The sequence below is a fragment of the Scyliorhinus canicula genome, chromosome 11 (assembly GCF_902713615.1).
Source record: "Scyliorhinus canicula chromosome 11, sScyCan1.1, whole genome shotgun sequence".
NCBI classification, from domain to species: domain Eukaryota; kingdom Metazoa; phylum Chordata; class Chondrichthyes; order Carcharhiniformes; family Scyliorhinidae; genus Scyliorhinus; species Scyliorhinus canicula.
In genome coordinates this window covers 161,951,007-161,970,647 of record NC_052156.1, presented here as the reverse complement: position 1 = coordinate 161,970,647, position 19,641 = coordinate 161,951,007, and the positions used below count along the sequence as shown (strand labels likewise).

The 19,641-nt window shown below is 45.5% G+C and overlaps 1 protein-coding gene across 4 annotated transcripts in view; it reads right to left on the bottom strand.

Annotated features, from left to right (window-relative positions):
• sfmbt2 (Scm like with four mbt domains 2) overlaps positions 1–19,641 on the bottom strand; it is a 192,212-nt gene that overhangs the window by 44,891 nt on the left and 127,680 nt on the right. For all 4 annotated transcript variants that reach the window (XM_038811888.1, XM_038811889.1, XM_038811890.1 and 1 more), the window contains exons 11-14: positions 13,670–13,796; positions 7,208–7,321; positions 3,920–3,962; positions 1,034–1,095 (exon numbers count right to left, since the gene is read on the bottom strand). In XM_038811888.1, coding sequence (XP_038667816.1) covers positions 1,034–1,095; positions 3,920–3,962; positions 7,208–7,321; positions 13,670–13,796 — 346 coding nt within the window. The remainder of the gene's footprint in view (positions 1–1,033; positions 1,096–3,919; positions 3,963–7,207; positions 7,322–13,669; positions 13,797–19,641) is intronic.

The following is a 19,641-nucleotide window of genomic DNA, read 5'->3' as shown; positions in this document are numbered from 1 at the left end:
GTATATTTTATAAAATATATAGAGATATGCCTATAGCTATCTCTCAAAATTTAAAGCTGGACACCGATCATGGCTGATTTAAACAAGTCTGTGACCCTCGAACAGGAGGAGCTACCTGGCAGTATCGGAGAGATTCACATCTCGTTATCTCTGAAGTGTCACAAACAATGTATGTGAGCTGCACAGATCAAATTCAAAGAGAGCTATACAAAGGCCATCTGCATTTTGTAACCAAAGTTGGCCAACAGGAGTCTCCTCATCTGCTAAGACAAAAGGCCCCCACCTTTCTTTCAATTCTTTAAGGTTGAGACATTCCACAATCTCGGGGACCCAGACAACGGATACACACCCCTTGTCAAAGACACTGAAGAGGTGGGAGTCATGTGACTTGAACGTCTAGTTTTTGGAACCAGTAATATTGCCTTGCTGTACTGCAAAGTCAGTTTGCTTTTAACCATCTAACAACATCACACACAAGTTCTGCCTCAGGTTGAACCCTTAGCCCCATCTACACTGCTGCTACTGAGAAGCTGATACCATCGCCGGCAAGACTGAATTATCTTTGCATGTCTATTTTATCGTGTGAAGTCAATACCACTGTAACAGTGAATTAACCGGCATCAGATATCATCTCACAGACCTTCATGAATGGACACCTCATTGGACTCTGGAAACTGGAAACCGCGTGAAGCAATATTCCTTTCCTGTGGTCTCTGCACAGTAAATCTTTCTTTCCTCTATCCCTCTTTTATTGCATGAATGCAAAGGAAACAACATTGTGGCTCTCCTCGTGCGTTTTGTGTGCAAATAAACCTACTCGGATTTTATCCAACCTCACGTTTGTGATGTGGTTGTGAATAGAAAATTGGATCACTCAAAATCTTAGGGGTTGGGAAATACACCATTGCATACAAAAGGGGGGAACAAACCAAAAATACTTTTCTGTTTAGGGGTGGGAGGTGAAGAGAAATTAACGCAGTTTACAATAACTCCCCCTCCTGACCATAACAATAACCATTCATGACTAACTTACCAGCTTCGGTTGCAATAGGGCACGAGTCATGAGGGACAGGCTCCACAGGTGTGGAATTCAGTCTATTCATTAGAAACAAAACAAGTAAAATTCAAAACTGCAAGTCTGACAATATTACTAAAGCCCTTGTATAAAACATTCCTCACTCAACCGACCACAGTAATTAGTGTATGGTGTGATACTGAGCATCGTTGATCCAATCCAGCCAGTTTCCCACTAGGTGGGTTAACTAAAATTATGCCCAAGGTTGTTTTGTTGTCCTGAACTTTAAGCAGGGGGTTGGATGCCTCAAACAAACAATATTTTAGGAGGCTGTGGTTGTCCCAAAATTGCATCAAAGTATAATATTTGAATTTGTAAATGTGGCATATTAGAATCCAAAATGTAAACAAACTGGACTTCAGGTTTTATTGTAAAATGGATGAAGTGTTCTTTTGCAGGGTTGTTGTGCAGCTTTCCGCCATATCCTTAATGGAGTGGCTATACACATGACAATTGTTATACTGGCACGTTCTGTTAATCTGAACAGAAAAGCAATGATTGTTTTAGGATTGGATTGACATCTTTATATTTTTAAATATAAATTGATTGTAGACCAACCAGGCAAATTGGCGTGTTGACAAAGTTGAATTGCACAAATTTATGTCCTTCACAGGAGTTCCTCTTCAGTTAACTACTGTGGAGGCATACAATAGAAATGAGGTGCTTCCTTACTACAGCATGACAACATTACGGTGGCATAGTGCTTAGCACTGCTGCCTCAGCAGAAGGTTCAATTCATGCCTTGGACGACTGTCTGTGTGGAGTTTGCATGTTCTTCCAGTGTCTGCTTGAATTTCCTCCGGGTGCTCTGGCTTTCTCCCACAGTTCAAAAATGTGCAGATTAGGTTGGATTATGGGGATGGAATGGGGGAAGCGGACCTATGTACGGTACTTTTTCAGAGGGTCGGTAGTCCTTCTGCAGTATAGAGATTCTACAGAAAGCATCGTAGCAGTCTTGAGTACTTTTAGTAGTTGTTCTGAGCAGACATCTAAGAACAGGCTTCTAGCCTGTTCCTTTAATCCAGAGGTAAGACCATGGACAGGATTCTCCCCTACCCGGCGGGGCGGGGGGTCCCGGTGCCGAGGAGTGGCGTCAACCACTCCGGCACGAGCTGCCCCAAAGGTGCGGAATCCTCCACACCTTCAGGGACTCGGCCCGCCCCGGAGTGGTTTGCGCCCCGCCTGCCGGCGGGTAAGGGGCTTGGCGCCACGCCAACCAATGCCGAAGTGCCTCCGCCGGCTGGCGTGAGTTGGCGCCTGCGTGTGAGCGCCAGCGGGTGCTGGTGTCATCCCGGCGCATGCGCGGGAGGGTTAGTCTCCGCATCGGCCATGGCGGAGAACCACAGCGGCCAATGCGGAGGAATAGATGCCCCCCCGGCACAGGCCCGCCCGCGGATCGGTGGGCCCCGATCTCAGGCCAGGCCACCGTGGGGGCACCCCTGGGACCAGATTGCCCCCCCCCCCACCCTGAGGACCCCGGAGGCCGCCCACGGAGCTGGGTCCCGCCGGTAGGGACCAACCTTGATTTACGACGGCGGGACCCTCGTTAAATGGGCGGGACTTTGGCCCATCGCGGCCCGGAGAATTCGGGCGGCCCCGGGGCCTGTTGTGTTGCGCCGGACCCCATCATTCTCCGAGGCAGGCGGCGCGATTCATGTTGGGCCGATTTTTGGGTGGGGGGGGGGGGGGTGTGTGTGGAGAATTCGGAGGACGGCAGGGGCGGGATTCACGTCGACCCCTGGCGGTTCTCCGACCCGATTGGGGGGGGGGGGGGGGGGGGGGGGGGGGTGTTGGAGAACCCACCCCACCCCATAATTCAGAAAATTACTAGGTTTTAAAATTAGTACAGAATTAATTGTCTTGTGATTTGCAAGAAAACCGTTTAAACCTGATTTATTTTATGTTATATTTTCTGTGGATTGCCTTTGTTGATTTCTAAACTATTGTTGACCATCCAAAATAAAAATGTGGGATATTTATTGCTGCTCAAAGTTACACTCCGCAGTAAAGGGAAAATACATTTTTCTACACTTTGCCACAGTGCTTTTTAACTGGTTCTTATCCCCCACGATTTCATATTGCTTCCTTTTACCTCACAGAATCAAATTTTCTCTCTTATGAACAAGAATACCTCTCTACTATTTCACCCAATTCACGTGTGAATGTGGACAACAGCTGTCATTGGGTAATTTGAATGAGGAGCATCACAGCTGAAGCCAATGGTCCCCTCACCTGATATCACAATGCATTTTGGAAATTACTTCTGAGGGTTTCCTTCCACTCTGTCTGAGATGAACTTAGCATCACAAGGGATAGGACCCGGTCCTTGTTTATATAGCTAATAAGTTCCTATGCTTCATTTACTTATTGAACCAACAGTTTAACTGAGATTTATTTTAATATGAATATCAGATTGGAAACACAGGACACGTACTGAATCTGATATGTTTCTGATATATCTTTTAAAAGAGCTGTAAAAAAATATAGTGAGGAAAATTATAGCTCAGCAAGTTTTAGACATTGCAATAGATTTTTCAAATGGTGTGGAAATGCCTAAAAATAATAATCTTTGTTGTCACAAGTAGGGTTACATTAACACTGCAATGAAGAAGTTATTGTGAAAAGTGTGTTTTGGAATGAAATCAGGTTTGGTCTAGTTTAATGCACATATTCAATGATTATAAAACACTACAAAGCCAATAAACATTTAAGCAAAGCAGGAAAGTTATTCTCCAGTATGATCACCAATACAGATAGTAGAATTGACCACAAAGCTTTGTACACCAGAGCAACACAGATTCTGATTCTGGCAGCACAAGATCTTAATTTAATTCTTAAACTTACTGTTTTTCTGGTTGCACTACTGCAACTTTCTTCTGCTTCTGACCTGTGAATTAATAGAAAGAAGAATTATCCACCTGTGAGTTGTAGTATCTTTCAGCGACAAGAACAAGTCAGTGTCCTGCCCCTGGAGAAAAAAAATCAAGGCGGACAGCTACCCTTTAAAAGTCTACATGGTTGAAATAGATTTTCAGCAGAGGTGCTAAGTGGGTAATACGAAATAGCAGCACATTCATACTCTACCACTACTTTGTTCCAATGACTTCAATAATGGATGGTGTTCTCATTTCACTCGCACAATGAAAGACATATGAAAATCAACCTCAATCTATGAAGGGACAGATATACAATGGAGACAGCCAGCTTGACTGCTTCACCACCTTTATCCACCCTTCCACTGCATCTCGGGTTGTTGTCAGTTGCCCAATATCCAGTTTTACATCAGTCATAACTTCCTTGGAGCAAATATCAGGAAGATTGAAACCATAATATTTCGGCCCCATCACAAGCTTCATTAGTTACTCTGTATGTCTCGTCTCAGATTAAACTAGATGGTTCAGATATTAGCATCCTGCTCGATCAGAGTTGAGCTTTTAATCCCACATACTGTTTATCTCGAACACTTTGGCCTCGATTTTCATCCTTGAGGCAGGAAATGGGAATCTGGAAAATTCCTGAGTTGGAGTTGGGTCAGCGGACCCAGGAAAAAGATTGGGAGACAGTCACAGGAGCTTCTGGATGCTAAGACGGCACCTGTTTAAAAGGCCCACCTCAGTGCTGCGAGGCATTGCCCCAGTTAAATTAACAGACCCTCCAGGTCGGGAGTGCATGGTACGGGCTTTTGACCAGAACGAACCTGCCACCCTTAAGGCACTCACGAAAATTGGAAATCTCGGGAATGGAGTCAGAAACCCTGGAATCGGCTCCCGGCTGCCATTTCTGAAAAGTTCCTCGGGAGTCATCCTGACACCATGAAAATGTATCCCTTCCTTTACATTACATTAAATTCACTTTCATTTGATTACGACTTTACTGACTGTCTCTCTATTGTATATACATTTCATGGTTCAAGTGGAAAAATCTAGAATTACTGCAATTTATGTGTAAAAATGCCTTGGAATTTGTAAGAATTAGCAGAACTAACAACTTCAGGTTAAACAAAAAATTTTGCTTAGGAGTCTATCTTTGGAGTGCTTAGTGTTATTTCTCATTCCTCTCCACCATCAGGCTACGCACCTCAGAATCCCTACAGCACAGGAGGTGACATTTCCACCCATTAGGTCTACACTGACCTTCTGAAAAAGAGCACCGTACCTCGGTCCACTCCCCTGACACATCCCCATAACTCTACTTAACCTTTCTGGACACTAAGGGATAACTTAGAATGGCCAATCCACCCAGCCTGTTCATCTTTGGATTGTGGGAGGAAACCAGAGCACTCGGAGGAAACCTACGTAGACTCAGGAAGAATGTGTAAACTCAACACAGCCACCCTAGGTTGGAATTAAACCCAGGCCCCTGGCTCTGTGAGGCAGCAGTGCTAACCACTGTGCCGCCCCACCTATCTTACCATGAATTGGAATACAATAATTAACTTGCAAAGATTGAAATTAGTTCAGACACTAAGGTAATCGATTTTTACTCTCTGGCAGTATTTAATGGAGGGATTTGGGGGAGGGGGCCTTGCCCATCAGCTGTAGGGCTAACAAGAGCCCCACATCATATTTTTATGGAAAAGCTTGCCAATTTATCTACAATCAAGCATTTAAATGTGCAGTAGTGGGCCTTACCCAGGATCAAGGAGACTGGGACAGACGTTCCACACACTTGAGAGCTGCCTGCCAAGCCCTTTGAACGGCAAACACCCGGGACACCACAGGCAATCCGCCAACTTTTGGGTTTGGGGTTCCCCCCATGATGAGTTCCTGGTGGTTGGTTAATTGTCCACTTAAGGGCTTCAATTGGCAGCAGAGCAGGAAGATCACTAATGGGCCTTCACGCCACAAACTTAATAAAGGCAATAGGAGGAAGGCAACAGTGGGCTGGTTTCGCACAGGGCTAAATAGCTGGCTTTTAAAACAGACCAAGGCAGGCCAGAAGCGCGTGTTCAATTCCCGTACCAGCCTTCCCGAACAGGCGCCGGAATGGGGCTTTTCACAGTAACCTCATTTGAAGCCTCCTTGTGACAATAAGCGACTTTCATTTGCATTTTTGCAGTGTTCCCATCCACCACTTTCCTGCCCGATTAAATGCCTCCCTCACCATCGTCGTACGTGTACAAGAACACGGGGCAGGATTCTCCCATCGGGCATCTAAGTGTCGACGCCGGTGTAAAAACGGGAGTGTTTTACTCCGGCGTCAGCGCCTGTTCCGGGATCCCATTCTCCAGCCCCCAGGGGATGAGCATGGCGCTGGAGCGGCCCACGCCGCTCCAGCAGCCGATCCCGGCGTGAACCCGGCGCCACGGGGTCTGGGCATGCACAGTGCCACCGGCACCAACGCCAGCATGCGCGGTGGCCTTCTTCCCTGCACCGGCCCCAATGCCAAATGGCACAGGGCTACAGGAGCCGGCACGGAGGAAAAGAGGCCCCCAGCCAGAGGGGCCGGCCTGCCAATCGTTGGGCCCCGATCGCGGGCCAGGCCACTACGGAGGCCTCCGCTGGGGTCGGACCCCCTCTCCCCTCCCCCACACAGGCTGCCCCCGGACCCTTCAACGCCAAGGTCCCGCCGGCTCAGAGGATATTAGAATGGTGCCGGCGGGAGTCGGATTTCTTTTGACAGCTGCTTGGCCCATTCGGGCCGGTGAATCGGCGCGCTGGCCCATACCGGAGAGTCGACGCATACCCTGACTGGCACCGCACCGACCACACCAGCGCCGATTCGAATCGTGTGCCGGCTCCTGGGCGGCGTGGCACGATTCGCACGCCGATTCTCCGACCCAGCGGGAGGTCAGGGAATCCCGCCCATGGAGTGAGGGTCTTCCTAGAGAATAAACTGAAAGCAAGCTGAAATGTAACTTAAGAGTTGTGTTACAACAGAAGGTATGGCAACCCAAATTGAGAGACAATCAGAACAATTTAAACTATATTGGGAGATTTGTACTGCGAGGCTAAAATTCAATAAAAGTTGACATATCTTGGCTTAGTTTATGGAGATAACCACTTGAAGGGTCCCAAATTAAAATTATCTAGCTTATAGCTATAGAGGTGAAAAAAAAAGTGCACAAAGAATTTTTTTTTAAAATGACGAGTTGATTTGATCTTAATAGTGTGTTTTCTTGATGGTACTTACAAACTGCACGATATGGTGGGGTTAAAGGATATCTGTTCGCTTCACACCAACCAACAGGAAAAATGTCCATTGACTCGACATCAACAATGTATTCAGGGATAGATTTCTTACAGTCTGGAATAAAATTGATTTATATGAGAAATGCAATTGCTTAAAAATAATTACTTGCTTCTGTTGATTGAGTACTTCATGCCAAAATCAAGGAGTGGCTATTTAGTTTTATGTTTACCAATGAGTCTGAATATGCCATGTATGTTAGAAACATCAAGCAAAAAATCCAATTACATTTAGTCAAGTCAGATTAACAAAATACCAAATTTATCACCTGAAATAGTCCCTCTTCAACAAACATGACCTACAGTTTCAGCCACCTGTTTCTCTTTTTAATGAGTGGGATACTATCTCACCAGCATCACCAATAATGGTGCCAATTTACACCGGAGATGCCAATAATGTTGCTCTTTTTTAACTGGATACTGATATGACAGTTATTAATGATGATATTGCTTTTCAGAGTCGCCAGGTATCAAATGATACCACCACAAGGTTTTACCGGATATCGATCAAAGACACAACAACCAGTTAGTTAGTTCAAGTTCAATGATAGTTTATTTACACACAAGAATTACTTCGACATGCAACATAAAACACTACAAGCTAAATTACACCTAACACCACAATAACCTGTTCTTAACTTCAGGCACCCGGCTTTATGCAGAGGAACAAGGCCTTTGTTCGGATCTTGCATGGCTGGGTCTGGAGAAGTGACTTCATTTCCGTCTGGTAGCAATCGTTGGTTTGAACTTGCTTCAAGTTGTGGTGCTACAATTGGTATCAGGCGTACGCCGGGCCAAGAGAGTGCCGGTGCACCAGGGCCAAAAGAGACCGGACACATGGCAGTGACTCTTTTTATCCTTGGGAGTTTCGCGCTCTTTTGGGCGGTCCTTAGCTTTGGACCAAATAATTCGGCAGGCTTTGATCACGGCCTTCGATTTTAGCCAATAAAGGGGCAGGTGCCTTGATGGCTGGGCATGTCCTGAGTGGTCATTGACCTTGGCTGTTTGGGTTTCCTGGGTGAAGGGAGTGGGTCTGTATCTGATACCTGAGTACAAGTCTTTTGTCCTGGGGAAATGGGCCATTAGAATGCAAATCGACTGGGGGTTTCGATAGTGTCTGGTTCTCTAGTGGCAAATATACACTTAAGCTCTGAGTTCGTCTGGATCCTGCATTGGCCATATTTCCCGTGATTCTTTGCAAGTGGCCATACTTCCCTTGTAGTGGCCATGTTTCTCTTTGTAAGTGGCCATCCCAGGTGGCTACACACCTTTAATGAAAACTTAAAACCTGAAGGATGAATGAAAGATACTTTTCCTTTGGGCACGCTCTAACAGAAATGTTTCTGGGTGCGATTTAACTAAATGGGAACAAAGTCCCATAGCGAGCGTTTAGCCATGTGTTTCCTGGTGCTAGCATTTAAAAATGGTGTCCTGATCTCTTGAGCCCCCAAGATATCTCCACCCCCACCAAACACCCGTGCAGGGCACCACAGACCACCCGCCACCATGACAAAATACCAACCTAGTACCTTGCTAGTGCCACCTTTCCCAATGTCAAGGACTTGAAGGAACTGTCCAGCTGCCAAACTGGTCAAAGCTATCCCAAAAGTGTTAAAGCGATCAATGAAGGATACTAGCTGAGTTGGCATGGAGGGGTAAAGGAAAAGGGAAGAAGGTATGGGTTAGCACTAAGTTGTCATGGAGGTATGGGAGGGTGGAGATTTGGGCTGACAGCTTGGCATAGATGTGGCATTGGAAGTGTCTGAGGGATATAGTAATTTTTTGGTTTTATTAGCTTTTATTTATTTAAACAGTGTCAGGGCACAGAGACAGACCTGTTGTCCAGTCCACCTCCACACCTGCCAGCCCACACCTTGTTCAGGGGTCGCCTGCACCGACACCTGCTGCAGTTCGCCCAAACCCCTCCCCAGACCAAAAAGTTGATCCGCGGGTGGGCATTCTTAAAGGACACATTCATCGAGTAGGAAATTTCTGGATTCGGCAAAACCGTCCCGGGGTCAAAAGTCAGGGCCCAAGTATCTAGGAGTGATACCATCAAAATGTTTTTTTTAAATAAAAAGCAATGCCATTCATTTTTTTAATATTTAATTTATTTCTGTGTGGAGATTACAGATGCAAACAATTCAGTTTAAAATTGTATATTTTTAACAACTTGGACAAGTTAGAAATGAGCAGATACAAAATCCTGCCTTCATTTTGTTTAATTCACCTTTATTTAATCACTGAAGAAATGCTCCAGCTGAAATAAAAATTATTCTAAAATGAATGTGGTCCCTTGGTCATTTTGTTTAAGTGGGAGGAGCGCCTAGAAATTATAATGTATTTCTGTTTCTGGTCATTGTTCAACAGGAAAAACAGTAAATATTTTGGAATGATTCAACTGCAAACTTTAAAAAACAAATTAAAGTGACATGAAGAGTGCAAACCTTATCAACTGCATGCAACTGATAAATGGTTAGATGAGGCAGTTCTTTTGTGTCAAAGACTTTACCATTGCCGGTCCTGACTGCCAAGCTGCATTATCTGCTGTTCCTTTAGGGTGCTAACCTTCCCCACCTAACTCTACAATAACTATAAATGTCTGTCATTGTCAACTGAAAGCACAACTTCCATTCTTTGTTCAAGATGCTGTTGGTAATTCTTCTTATAATTGTCACTAATACAGTTTTGAATTTTCACCACATTTCCTGGGCATCATGACTATGGGCATCATTTAACAGGAACAAAAAGAGTTCCGTTCTGCAGCAACCCTGCTATCAAACAGGTCTCTGTTTCTGGCCTTAGCGAGGATGCTCTGACGAGTTACCTTCCTTTCCTACACTGATGAGCTTAACTAACAGGTTGGGGTGTTCAGGAAGGGGGTCAAAAGGTTGAGGCTGCGTTTAAAAATGGCGCCCTGATCTTTTCGCTTTCAACACCGCCCCCCCCCCCCCCCCCCCCCCCCTCCACCATGGCCTTCGGAAACCCCCCCCCCCCAACGTTCTTATTAGGGGGTCCTGAACCCCCTCACCCCACCTCATAGGGAATGGGCAACCTGCCATCTGGGCACTGCCAGCCTTTCACCCAGGCAGTGCCAATCTGGCAGAGTCATCTGGGCACGGCCAGGGTGTCCAGTTGCTAGTGTCAGGTTGCTAGGGCACCATTCTGCCCAGAGTCCGACCGCCCATGGGCTTCCGATGGCCTGGAGACCCTTCCAGGTGCTGTTATGCCTGGTCCAGGTTTGTGCGGACCAGTGCTAAAAGGTGCCATGACAAGGTTTCCCAAGCACTGATGTTCGATCCCGGCTAACTGCTCACTTAAATAGGCAAATCTGGATTCTATCAGTGAGGACGAGATCCATATCACGCCGTCTAGTGAGATTTCACGAGGTGTCCTGAGCATCACAAAGATTTAACGGCCTTGTTACATCCGTGCGATCGCGCCATGTCGCTACTGTGATTTTATAAATTAAAAGCCTCGACTTTAAGAGAGCCCACACGGTAGGAATAGAATGTATTAGATTAAAATTTGAAGCAATTTTTCTGTCTCTGCTACCTGCTACGTTAACAAAAGCTTGCACTGCAAAATGTGTCTATATTACCATAAATTGCAACATGTATGTCAACCTTACAATTTCTTTCCAAAAACTGGGGTTTATTTATTTAAGTATAAAATGTGAACTGCTGGTGTTGTAATGGAGGTTTTCTACTTGGCCTGACTCCATCCAGAGTGAAAATTGAACTATATATCTTTTATGTAACTAATTTGCAGTCTCTATTTTCACCTCTAGATTTTTTGTTTGTGGAATAGGATGATTAAATCAATCAAAAATTGGAAGTAAATTCCATTTGCTTTCCCCTCTCATTAATTCCAAATTTCAACTGTGCATTGATTTCAAATCTCATCTGTGCAGTTGGAACTTTTAATTAACCATGCCTGAAAATTAGACTGGCCCCTTCCAAGTTTAAAGTGTTTCTGCACCTCAAATGATTGAATGAAGAGTCACTCATTGGCTAACGTTGCATTAATCAGGGAAGATGTCAATTTCCGTAACTGTGCACAAAATTTGATTTTTCAAATTCACAGTAGCCAATTAGATTCTTCCATTCAAAGGATATTTCTCCATGTTTAATTTTCCATGCACTTCCCAGGATCAGTTTCATCTCAATCCGCTGAAATACATCAATATCCTTTGAGGAATGTGCCTAGACTTACTCACAATATTCCAAATGTTACTGGAGGTGTTATATTTGGTTATAACTTGCTTTGATTTAGAACTAAATACAACTGCTAACCAAAGAACTCAATGAGATGTACTATAAATGTACACCGAGAGCGTGATTCTCCCCAAAATTTCTACATTAAGTTGTGGCGGGGAGATTCCAGGGAGATTTCCGCCAGCTCTGCCGGCGAGGTCCCCACCCCTATCCAAATGACTTCGTCCGTTTTTTGGGCCCTGGGGAGTTTCTCACTGGTTTAGCCCGCACTGAGAATATTTTTCTAGCATTGGGGAACTGAACTCAGATCGGGCCGCCATTTTGAAAGGGTGCCCCGATCTCTAAGTGAGCTACCCCCCACCCGTGTGCAGTGTCACCCACCACACACACGGACACTCTTCAGTGCCCCCCCCACCCTAAAGCCTCCTTAAAGCACCCTCTCCCTTTCAGGTCCCCACCCAATCTCCTGGAGGACCCGGTCCCGCCAAATTCCGTTGACAGCACCCCTCGTCGTTGGGAAATCTTTGCGCTGGCGTGGGACCAGAATTTCCATTTGGCGTGAACCCTTAGGTAAATCCCGCTATAAGTGAAATGTTATTATAGCTGATTAATTATCCTTTATTCTATCTTACAAAATAGATTCATTCATTCTATACACGTAGGAACATATACCATACGTAGTCATATAAAAGTCAAACCTGCGGCGGGTCGGAGAATCGCCGTGGGGGGGGGGGCTCGAATCACAGGATGCCGCTCCGACGATTCTCCAGTGACCAGAGAATCGGCGCCAGCGTCGCGCCGGTCGGGGGCCGTGCAATTTGCCCCCCCCCCCCCAGCCATTCTCCGCGCTCGAAAGGCCGAGTGCCCACCGGGTTCGGCAGAGTCCCACCGCCGCCGTTCGCATGTGGTCCTACCTCGCGGGACCTCGGTGTCCATGCTGCGGGGGCCTTCCTGGTATGGGGGAAGGAGATCCAACTCCAGGGCGGCCCCACGGTGGCCTAGCCCGCAATCGGGACCTACCAATCGGCGGGCAGGCTCATCCTGGGGGGGCCTATGTTCCTCCGCGCCGGGCCCCTGTAAGGCTCCGCCATGTTGCCTGGGGGCCAGCGCGGAGGAGAAGGGAACCCACGCGCATGCACAAACTCGTGCCGGCCGTGGCGCGCATGCGCGATCTAGCGCTGGTCATGCTGGCGCCCGTATCAGCAGCTGGAGCTGCGTGAGGTGCTCCAGTGCCGTGCTGGTCCCCTGTGCGGCGCAGGATCGCTGATCTGAGGGGCCAGATGATGCCGTCGTAAAACGCTCTGTCGTTTACAACGGCGTCAACACTTAGTCCCAGGATCGGAGAATCCCGTCTCTAGTTTTTCCGGGAACAAGCCTGTAATTACTATGGTTCATGGATTTAACGGCATACACAGGATCCTTTAGATTTTTCCTCTGCCAATTCAAGTGGCAATCTCCCAGCCAATTGACAAAAGTAATGAGTACCATATTATTTATCATGATGCTGTTAAGAAAGAATAACAAGTACGCAGCTCACTCTAAAATTTAAGTTGCAGCAATTGTGAAGACAACCAATAAACCTCCAGCATAGAGAGTTTAATGTTCCCATGTAAAATAATTTGAGGCTGGGGAAAGACATCCAATAAACTAGAAAAGATGCCGAAGAATAAACACACCAGCAGAAGGCGACTTAGCTTGTACCCTCACCTCGAGAATAAAGTAATGGAATGAGTTGATGATCACCTTCCCTCGGCTCTCTGATCTCCCTGTACAAAACCTTGGGCTCACCTCTCTCTCAGATCCATGTTGTCTTCATCCTGGGACGTACTTGCAACGCAGCAGTACCCACCACTGAGTTCTGCCACTGATAGACATACCAGACACCAATCAGACCGGGGTGGTGGGGGGGGCACGCCAAGCCGAGCGGCACGCTAACCCCCTCACCTTCCTGAAATCCCGCCCACAGCGTTGCTGTTTATTGGAGGCCAGTTTGTCATTAAAATGATTAAAGGATCTGGGACTTAATGCCTGACATGCATAATGATATGGCAATCAATACGGTTTGAACTTTTAAAAAAATAAACTTCGGCACATATAACCAACAGAGCCTCGTCACAGGACAACCAGCTACAAAAATTAACCAGTCAAAGAATTGCGATTTCCAATAATTCTATTTTCCTTCATCCTACCTTCAAGCTGAAGCCACATTAATCGACCTTTTACTTTTGTGATTGAAGCAACACATACTTCTGCCAGATGACTGAGGTTAACAGCCTCCAACTTCATATTCTTGGTGAAGCCTCGATTCAGTGAAGTCTGAAAATGGATGGAACATAAAGCAGAAAGTGCTACATAAAAACTGTGTTCTAATAATTTTGTATACTTGAAAAATAACTCGTAAAGCAGCCTCAGTTTGCTGCACGTGTTTACAAGGTTGTGTGCTATATGTTCTGAAACTGTAAATTCAGCAGCTTTGAAACAACCTTATAATTAGGTGTGAATTCTTGATGTAATCAAGTTTTGAAAAAATATTCAAAATATGATTGAATTAAAAATGCTCTTTAATCAAAGAACTCAGAAAACTCAAATAATTCTACAAAAAGTACATAAGTAAAGACGAAATGATACTTAATTCATCAATATTCAGTTCTTAAAAGATGCAACTCGATTATTTTGCCAAAGGTTAAACTTGTTCTAATATAAATTTGGAGGGTATTAAAATAATTCCGAAACATTCTCATTATAATAATAATAATTGAATAATTTATCAATCCCGCCCCTGCCGTGGCTCGAATTCTCTGCCACCCGGGAATCGGCGGGGGCGGGAATCGCACCGCGCAGGTCGGCGGGCCCCCCGCGGCGATTCTCCGGCCCGCGATAGGCCGAAGTCCCGCCGGCGGGAATTAAAACACCTCTAGTGCCGGCGGGATTGGCGCGCGGGCGGACGCTGGGGGGGGGGGGGGTGCAGGGCGATCTGGCCCCGGGGGGTGCCCCCAAAGTGGCCTGGCCCGCGATCGGGGCCCACCGATTGGCGGGCGGGCCTGCGCCGTGGGGGCACTCTTTTTCTTCCGCCCCGCCATGGTCTTCACCATGGCGGGGGCGGAAGAGATCCCCTCCCCTGCGCATGCGCGGACTTCCGCCAGCCGGCGAAGGCCTTTCAGCCCCAGCTGCCGTGGCGCCAAAGGCCGTTCGTGCCGGTCGGCAGAGCGGCAACTACTCCGGCGCAGGCCTAGCCCCTCAATGTGAGGACATGGCCCCTAAAGGTGCGGATTCGCACCTTTGGGAAGGCCCAACGCTGGAGTGGTTGATGCCACTCCAATAGGCCGGGACCCCCCCACCCCGCCGGGTAGGGGAGAATCCCGGCCATGATTTTAGAGCATGTGCAATGTGGATGATTGCCAGTTTGAGTTGTACTCAAACTGCAAGACAAGACAAGTCCAAAGCTCAACAGTAGGTTGAATCAGTAGGCTATTCAGATCCTCAAGCCTGTCCAGCCATTTAACAAGATCAGGTTTGATCGGTGGCTTAATTTCATAAACCTGCCTTTGGCCTATATCGCTAATATCTTTGCTTAACAAAATTCTATCCATCTCAGATTTAAAATTAACAACTGTTCCAGTTTCAACTGCTGTTTGTAGGAAAGAGTTCCAAATCTCTACCAATTACTCTAGTTACGCCTAATTTGCCACTACTTCAGATCTATTAAAAAAATAATTTGGACAGATGTATGCAAGATATCACATTTTGTATCCTAAAATGTTTCAAACATGTTCATTATAGAGGTAAATGCATTAAGACTGGTCACTTTTATTTTTGAATAGTTTCTAATGGCACATAAGAGAAACCGTCTGCTAGTCTAGCAGGATTCATATATGCTTCAATAGCTTTGTTTATGATGTGCCTGAAGGTAACCTACACAAAATCAATGTCAGAACAAAAAATTCTGTGCCAGTGCTCACTTAGCAACAAATTGTATCAAATTACCTAGCAACACTGGCAAATATCCGATGGGAAACTGTAGATATAACAGCAGTTGCTTTAGTGCATTGCACTCTATCAAAAAGATATGCAATTAACACGGACATGCTAGCAGCAGAGTAACAGAATGAAGCGCTGACTTGAAACAGGTGAATTTATGCTGAAAATAGTTAAATAAATACTGTAGATAGAATATTAAAACACTAATTAATGGGCATGAAATGCTCTGTGTAAAAGAAAACGCACCTCAAATGTACACATCAGTTATTTAGTTGTGAACAAATGAGAAGCACATCTCACCACTGAAAAGCACTTTTATATGAATGTCAACCTCGAGGAGAGTAATGCCAAACTGGAGTTGTGTGCTCCCAGAGCACTTTACATTTCAAATCGGCTGAGCATCAAGGAGTCAAAACATTTTGAACAGGATCTCGATTTCTGCAAGTGGATTGTTGCCCATCCTACTCACCCCCTCCCACCCCCACCCCCTTTAAAACCACAAGCGGGCAGGTTTAAGGTGGGTTGGTTTGTAAATTTACATCCTACCCATCCCACACCTACCCAATGTATCTATTCATTAGTCTCTGTCAGCTGGATTTAAATGCCAGAACACAAAATTAATTCAATACGCTCCTTCAATGCAGAAAAAAATATTTAAGTTAATTTAAGATTTATAAGGAATTAAATATGTCAATCTTGTTAAGGCAAAGAAATTAGCTGCAAATCCCCTCAAGTCCCTAGGATAGGTTCATTTGCAAATAATGGAGAGATATAAAAGGAGGTGAACCAAAAATCCAGCTGCACATCCTGGAAATAGATTCATTACCTGCCCTTTCGACCCAAGGTATGATTTGATTTTTGTGACACTGAACATTTAACATTCAAAACCAAGGTATAAAATACACAATTATGTGCTGTATAGAAATGTAATTATAACTAGTGAGTTGATGAGAGGTAGAGTATTCATTCAAAACTATGACACAACGTAGAGAAAGACTGATCAAAATATTTTATCAGTTGTTATTTGGCCAGACAGTCCAGTTACCAGAGGCACCTGAAGAATTTGTGATTACTTCCCACTTTGTTCAGCTCCTCCATTCGTCTACCTGTCCATTTAACTTTTCTGCACAGTACCAACATTTTAGCTTTTGCTTTACCTGGTTTGTTCTTAGCTGGAGCCTATCCATCAGTTGTTACAACCTTCTCACAATATTTTATTCTTTCAATTAAAGAGTGTCGCTGTCAAAGTAGAAATTTGTTGCCCATCCTGAATTTCCCTTTAACTGAACATTTCAGAGGACAGTTAAGAGTCAACCACATTGCTATGGGTCTGGAGTCACGGTTAGGCCAGACTTAAAACAGGACATTAGTGAACTGGATGGATTTTTACAACAATCAGAGTCTCACTGCTACACTGCATAGGCTAATCCTGTGATCTTTTCCATAGCTGATACTCTGGTTCTCCCAGCTCTGTCAACAGCATAACCCCATCATCCATTCAAAAAGCATCCAACTCCTGCTTGTATGTGTCTTAAGAGCCTTTTCTTTAGATTGGTGCCGGTGGTCCACTGAAAGTAGAACTATTACAAGTTTTGAGCTTATTCCCCCCAAAATGTTTTGTTCTATCATTTAAATTATGACTGGGTAACCTCAGTTTTTGTCTATGTTTAGCAGACAAAGTGAAGCTTGTGCTGCAATAATCTTTGAACTGATATGTTCAACTTTCATCTATGCAAGTTAGTAAATCTTTGTTGTGACAGCTGTCAGAGTTTAAATCTGGTGATGAAAAGTAAACTATGAATTTACGGTACATTCCGTAGACGTGCTTTTGGGAGTGAGTATATGTGAAGACAATGATGTGATTCATCTACAATAACTAATGTCAAATTAGATTTCAGGCAAACATATTCTACAACATTGATCCACTCAGTTTCACAGAATCCCGACAGTATGGGATGACGGCATCCATCCTATTGAATCTGCACCGACCCACTGAAAGTGCACTAGGCCCGCCCTATCCCCGTAACCCCACCCAACCTGCAGATCTTTGAACACTAAGGGGCAATTTTAGCATGGCCAATCCACCTAACCTGCATATCTTTGGACTGTGGGACGAATACAGAGCACCGGAGGAAACCCACAGACACGGGGAGAATATGCAAACTTCCAGTGACCCAAGGGCAGAATTGAACAGGGGCCCCAGGCGCCATGATGTAGCAGGGCCACAGCAGGATCATAGCGGCCACGGTATCTGGGCGGCACAGCAGCCCAGTGGTTAGCACTGTTGCCTCACAGCACCAGGGTCTCAAGTTCGATTCCCGGCTTGGGTCACTGTCTGTGCAGAGTCTGCACGTTCTCCCCGTGTCTGTGGGCTTCCTCCGGGTGCTCCAGTTTCTTCCCACAAGTCCCGAAAGACGTGTTTGTTCAGTGAATTGGACATTCTGAAATCACCCTCTGTGTACCCGAACAGGCGCTGGAGTGTGGTGACTAGGGGATTTTCACAGTAACTTCATTGCAATGTTAATGTAAGCCTACTTGTGACAATAATAAAGATTATTATTACTGTGCCATTGAGCCGCCCTGATCCACAATTGAGAGAAATCGATACTGATGTTGGATAATAATTCTGTTGTGGATTAATTTGGCTCATTTGACAATGCCTTTGGGTCAGGTTGCTGTTCATTCAAGCCTCAAACCAGAGATCACGATCCAGGTTTCAATTTTACTGGTTCACTTGGCCATTAATGATCCCATGGCAATACTTGAAGGACACTGGGGAGCTTTGTTTTGCTCTCCTTAACAAATGTCATTAAAAAACATTAATTAAATAGTAATTCTTCTCATTGCCGTTCATGGAGATGTTGCTGTCATAGTATGGTCGCCTCGTTTGTCTACAGAATAAAAGTGGTTTCACAATAAAGTCATATCTTGTAAACGTTCTGAGAATTTTTTATAAAGTTGCATGTAAATTGCAAATCTTCACCTCCAGAAACTACTGCAATATTTCTACCTGCTGCAACAAGCCACATATGTCAGCTTTGACAAAGAGTCATCAGACTCGAAACGTTAACTCTTTTCTCTCCCTACAGATGCTACTAGACCTGCTGTGATTTTCCAGCATTTTCTCTTTTGTTTATGTCAGCACCACCCTGCCTGGTGAAACATTGCCATCTCATGCACTGTTGCTCAGAAATATCCAAGAATCTAAAGCTTAACCTACAGGCCCTGTGATTTGGATAAGGCCTTCTACGAACTCCCTGGTCTCACACTTCTCCCTTGTTGTTGTGCAGAGCATAGAGTTAGCAAGTATTTATGACAAAAGGCGCACATGCAGAGAGAAGATGGAATCAAGTTGGTGAGGTGTTGATTGCAAAGCACAGGTAGAGTGTAAAGTGAAGGAGCCATGAGAAAGGTTGGTGATTTTCCAAAGGCTACCAAGTGAGAAAGGAATTGTGCTAGCGGGTTCTGTGGAGAGACCAGAGAAGAGTTGAGTCCAAGGGCGTGATTCAGCGGCCTTGCCATGCCAGACTTGGTGTTGGGACGAAGCTGTTGAATCTCGCGAAAGGCCTCTTGCAAGATTTGCGACATTCCATACGTCTCGTGAGATCCAAAGGAATCTCGAGACATCACAATCTGGACCTCTGACCCAATCTGACCCATATCAGCACATTTAAATGAGCTATACGGTTCATTTAAATATACATTTGCCGGATTCTCCCAGCGCCTGGGACTCCCTGCCGTGCCTGTGTGAACTCGCCAGGGCGCCGTTTAATACTGGTCTACACAAACATGGATCAGCCATAATGGCCCTTGGGGGAGATCCCTGGGTGGTCGGGGCAGGGCAGTACCCTGGCACCCAGACAACTTGGCAATGCCAGTCTGGCACCATTAATCAGGCACCCTGCCCGCATATCAGGCTGGTAGTGGCACTGTGCCCAGATATCAGGTTGGCATTGCCAGGGATCGGGCCTGGAAGAGGAGAAGATTGGGGAAGCCTTCCAAAATGGCTCCTGACCTGCGAGGAGCCTCTCCTGCTAAGCAGGAACTCACTCTAAGTGCGGCCTCTGCAGACAGAATCGCCCAGAGACCAAAAGAAAAAGCAAAGTGCTGTTGCGTAGCGAGACCTTTTTAGCATCGGACATCAACATTTTTCAGGTGAATACTGGCGTATATTTGTCATGAT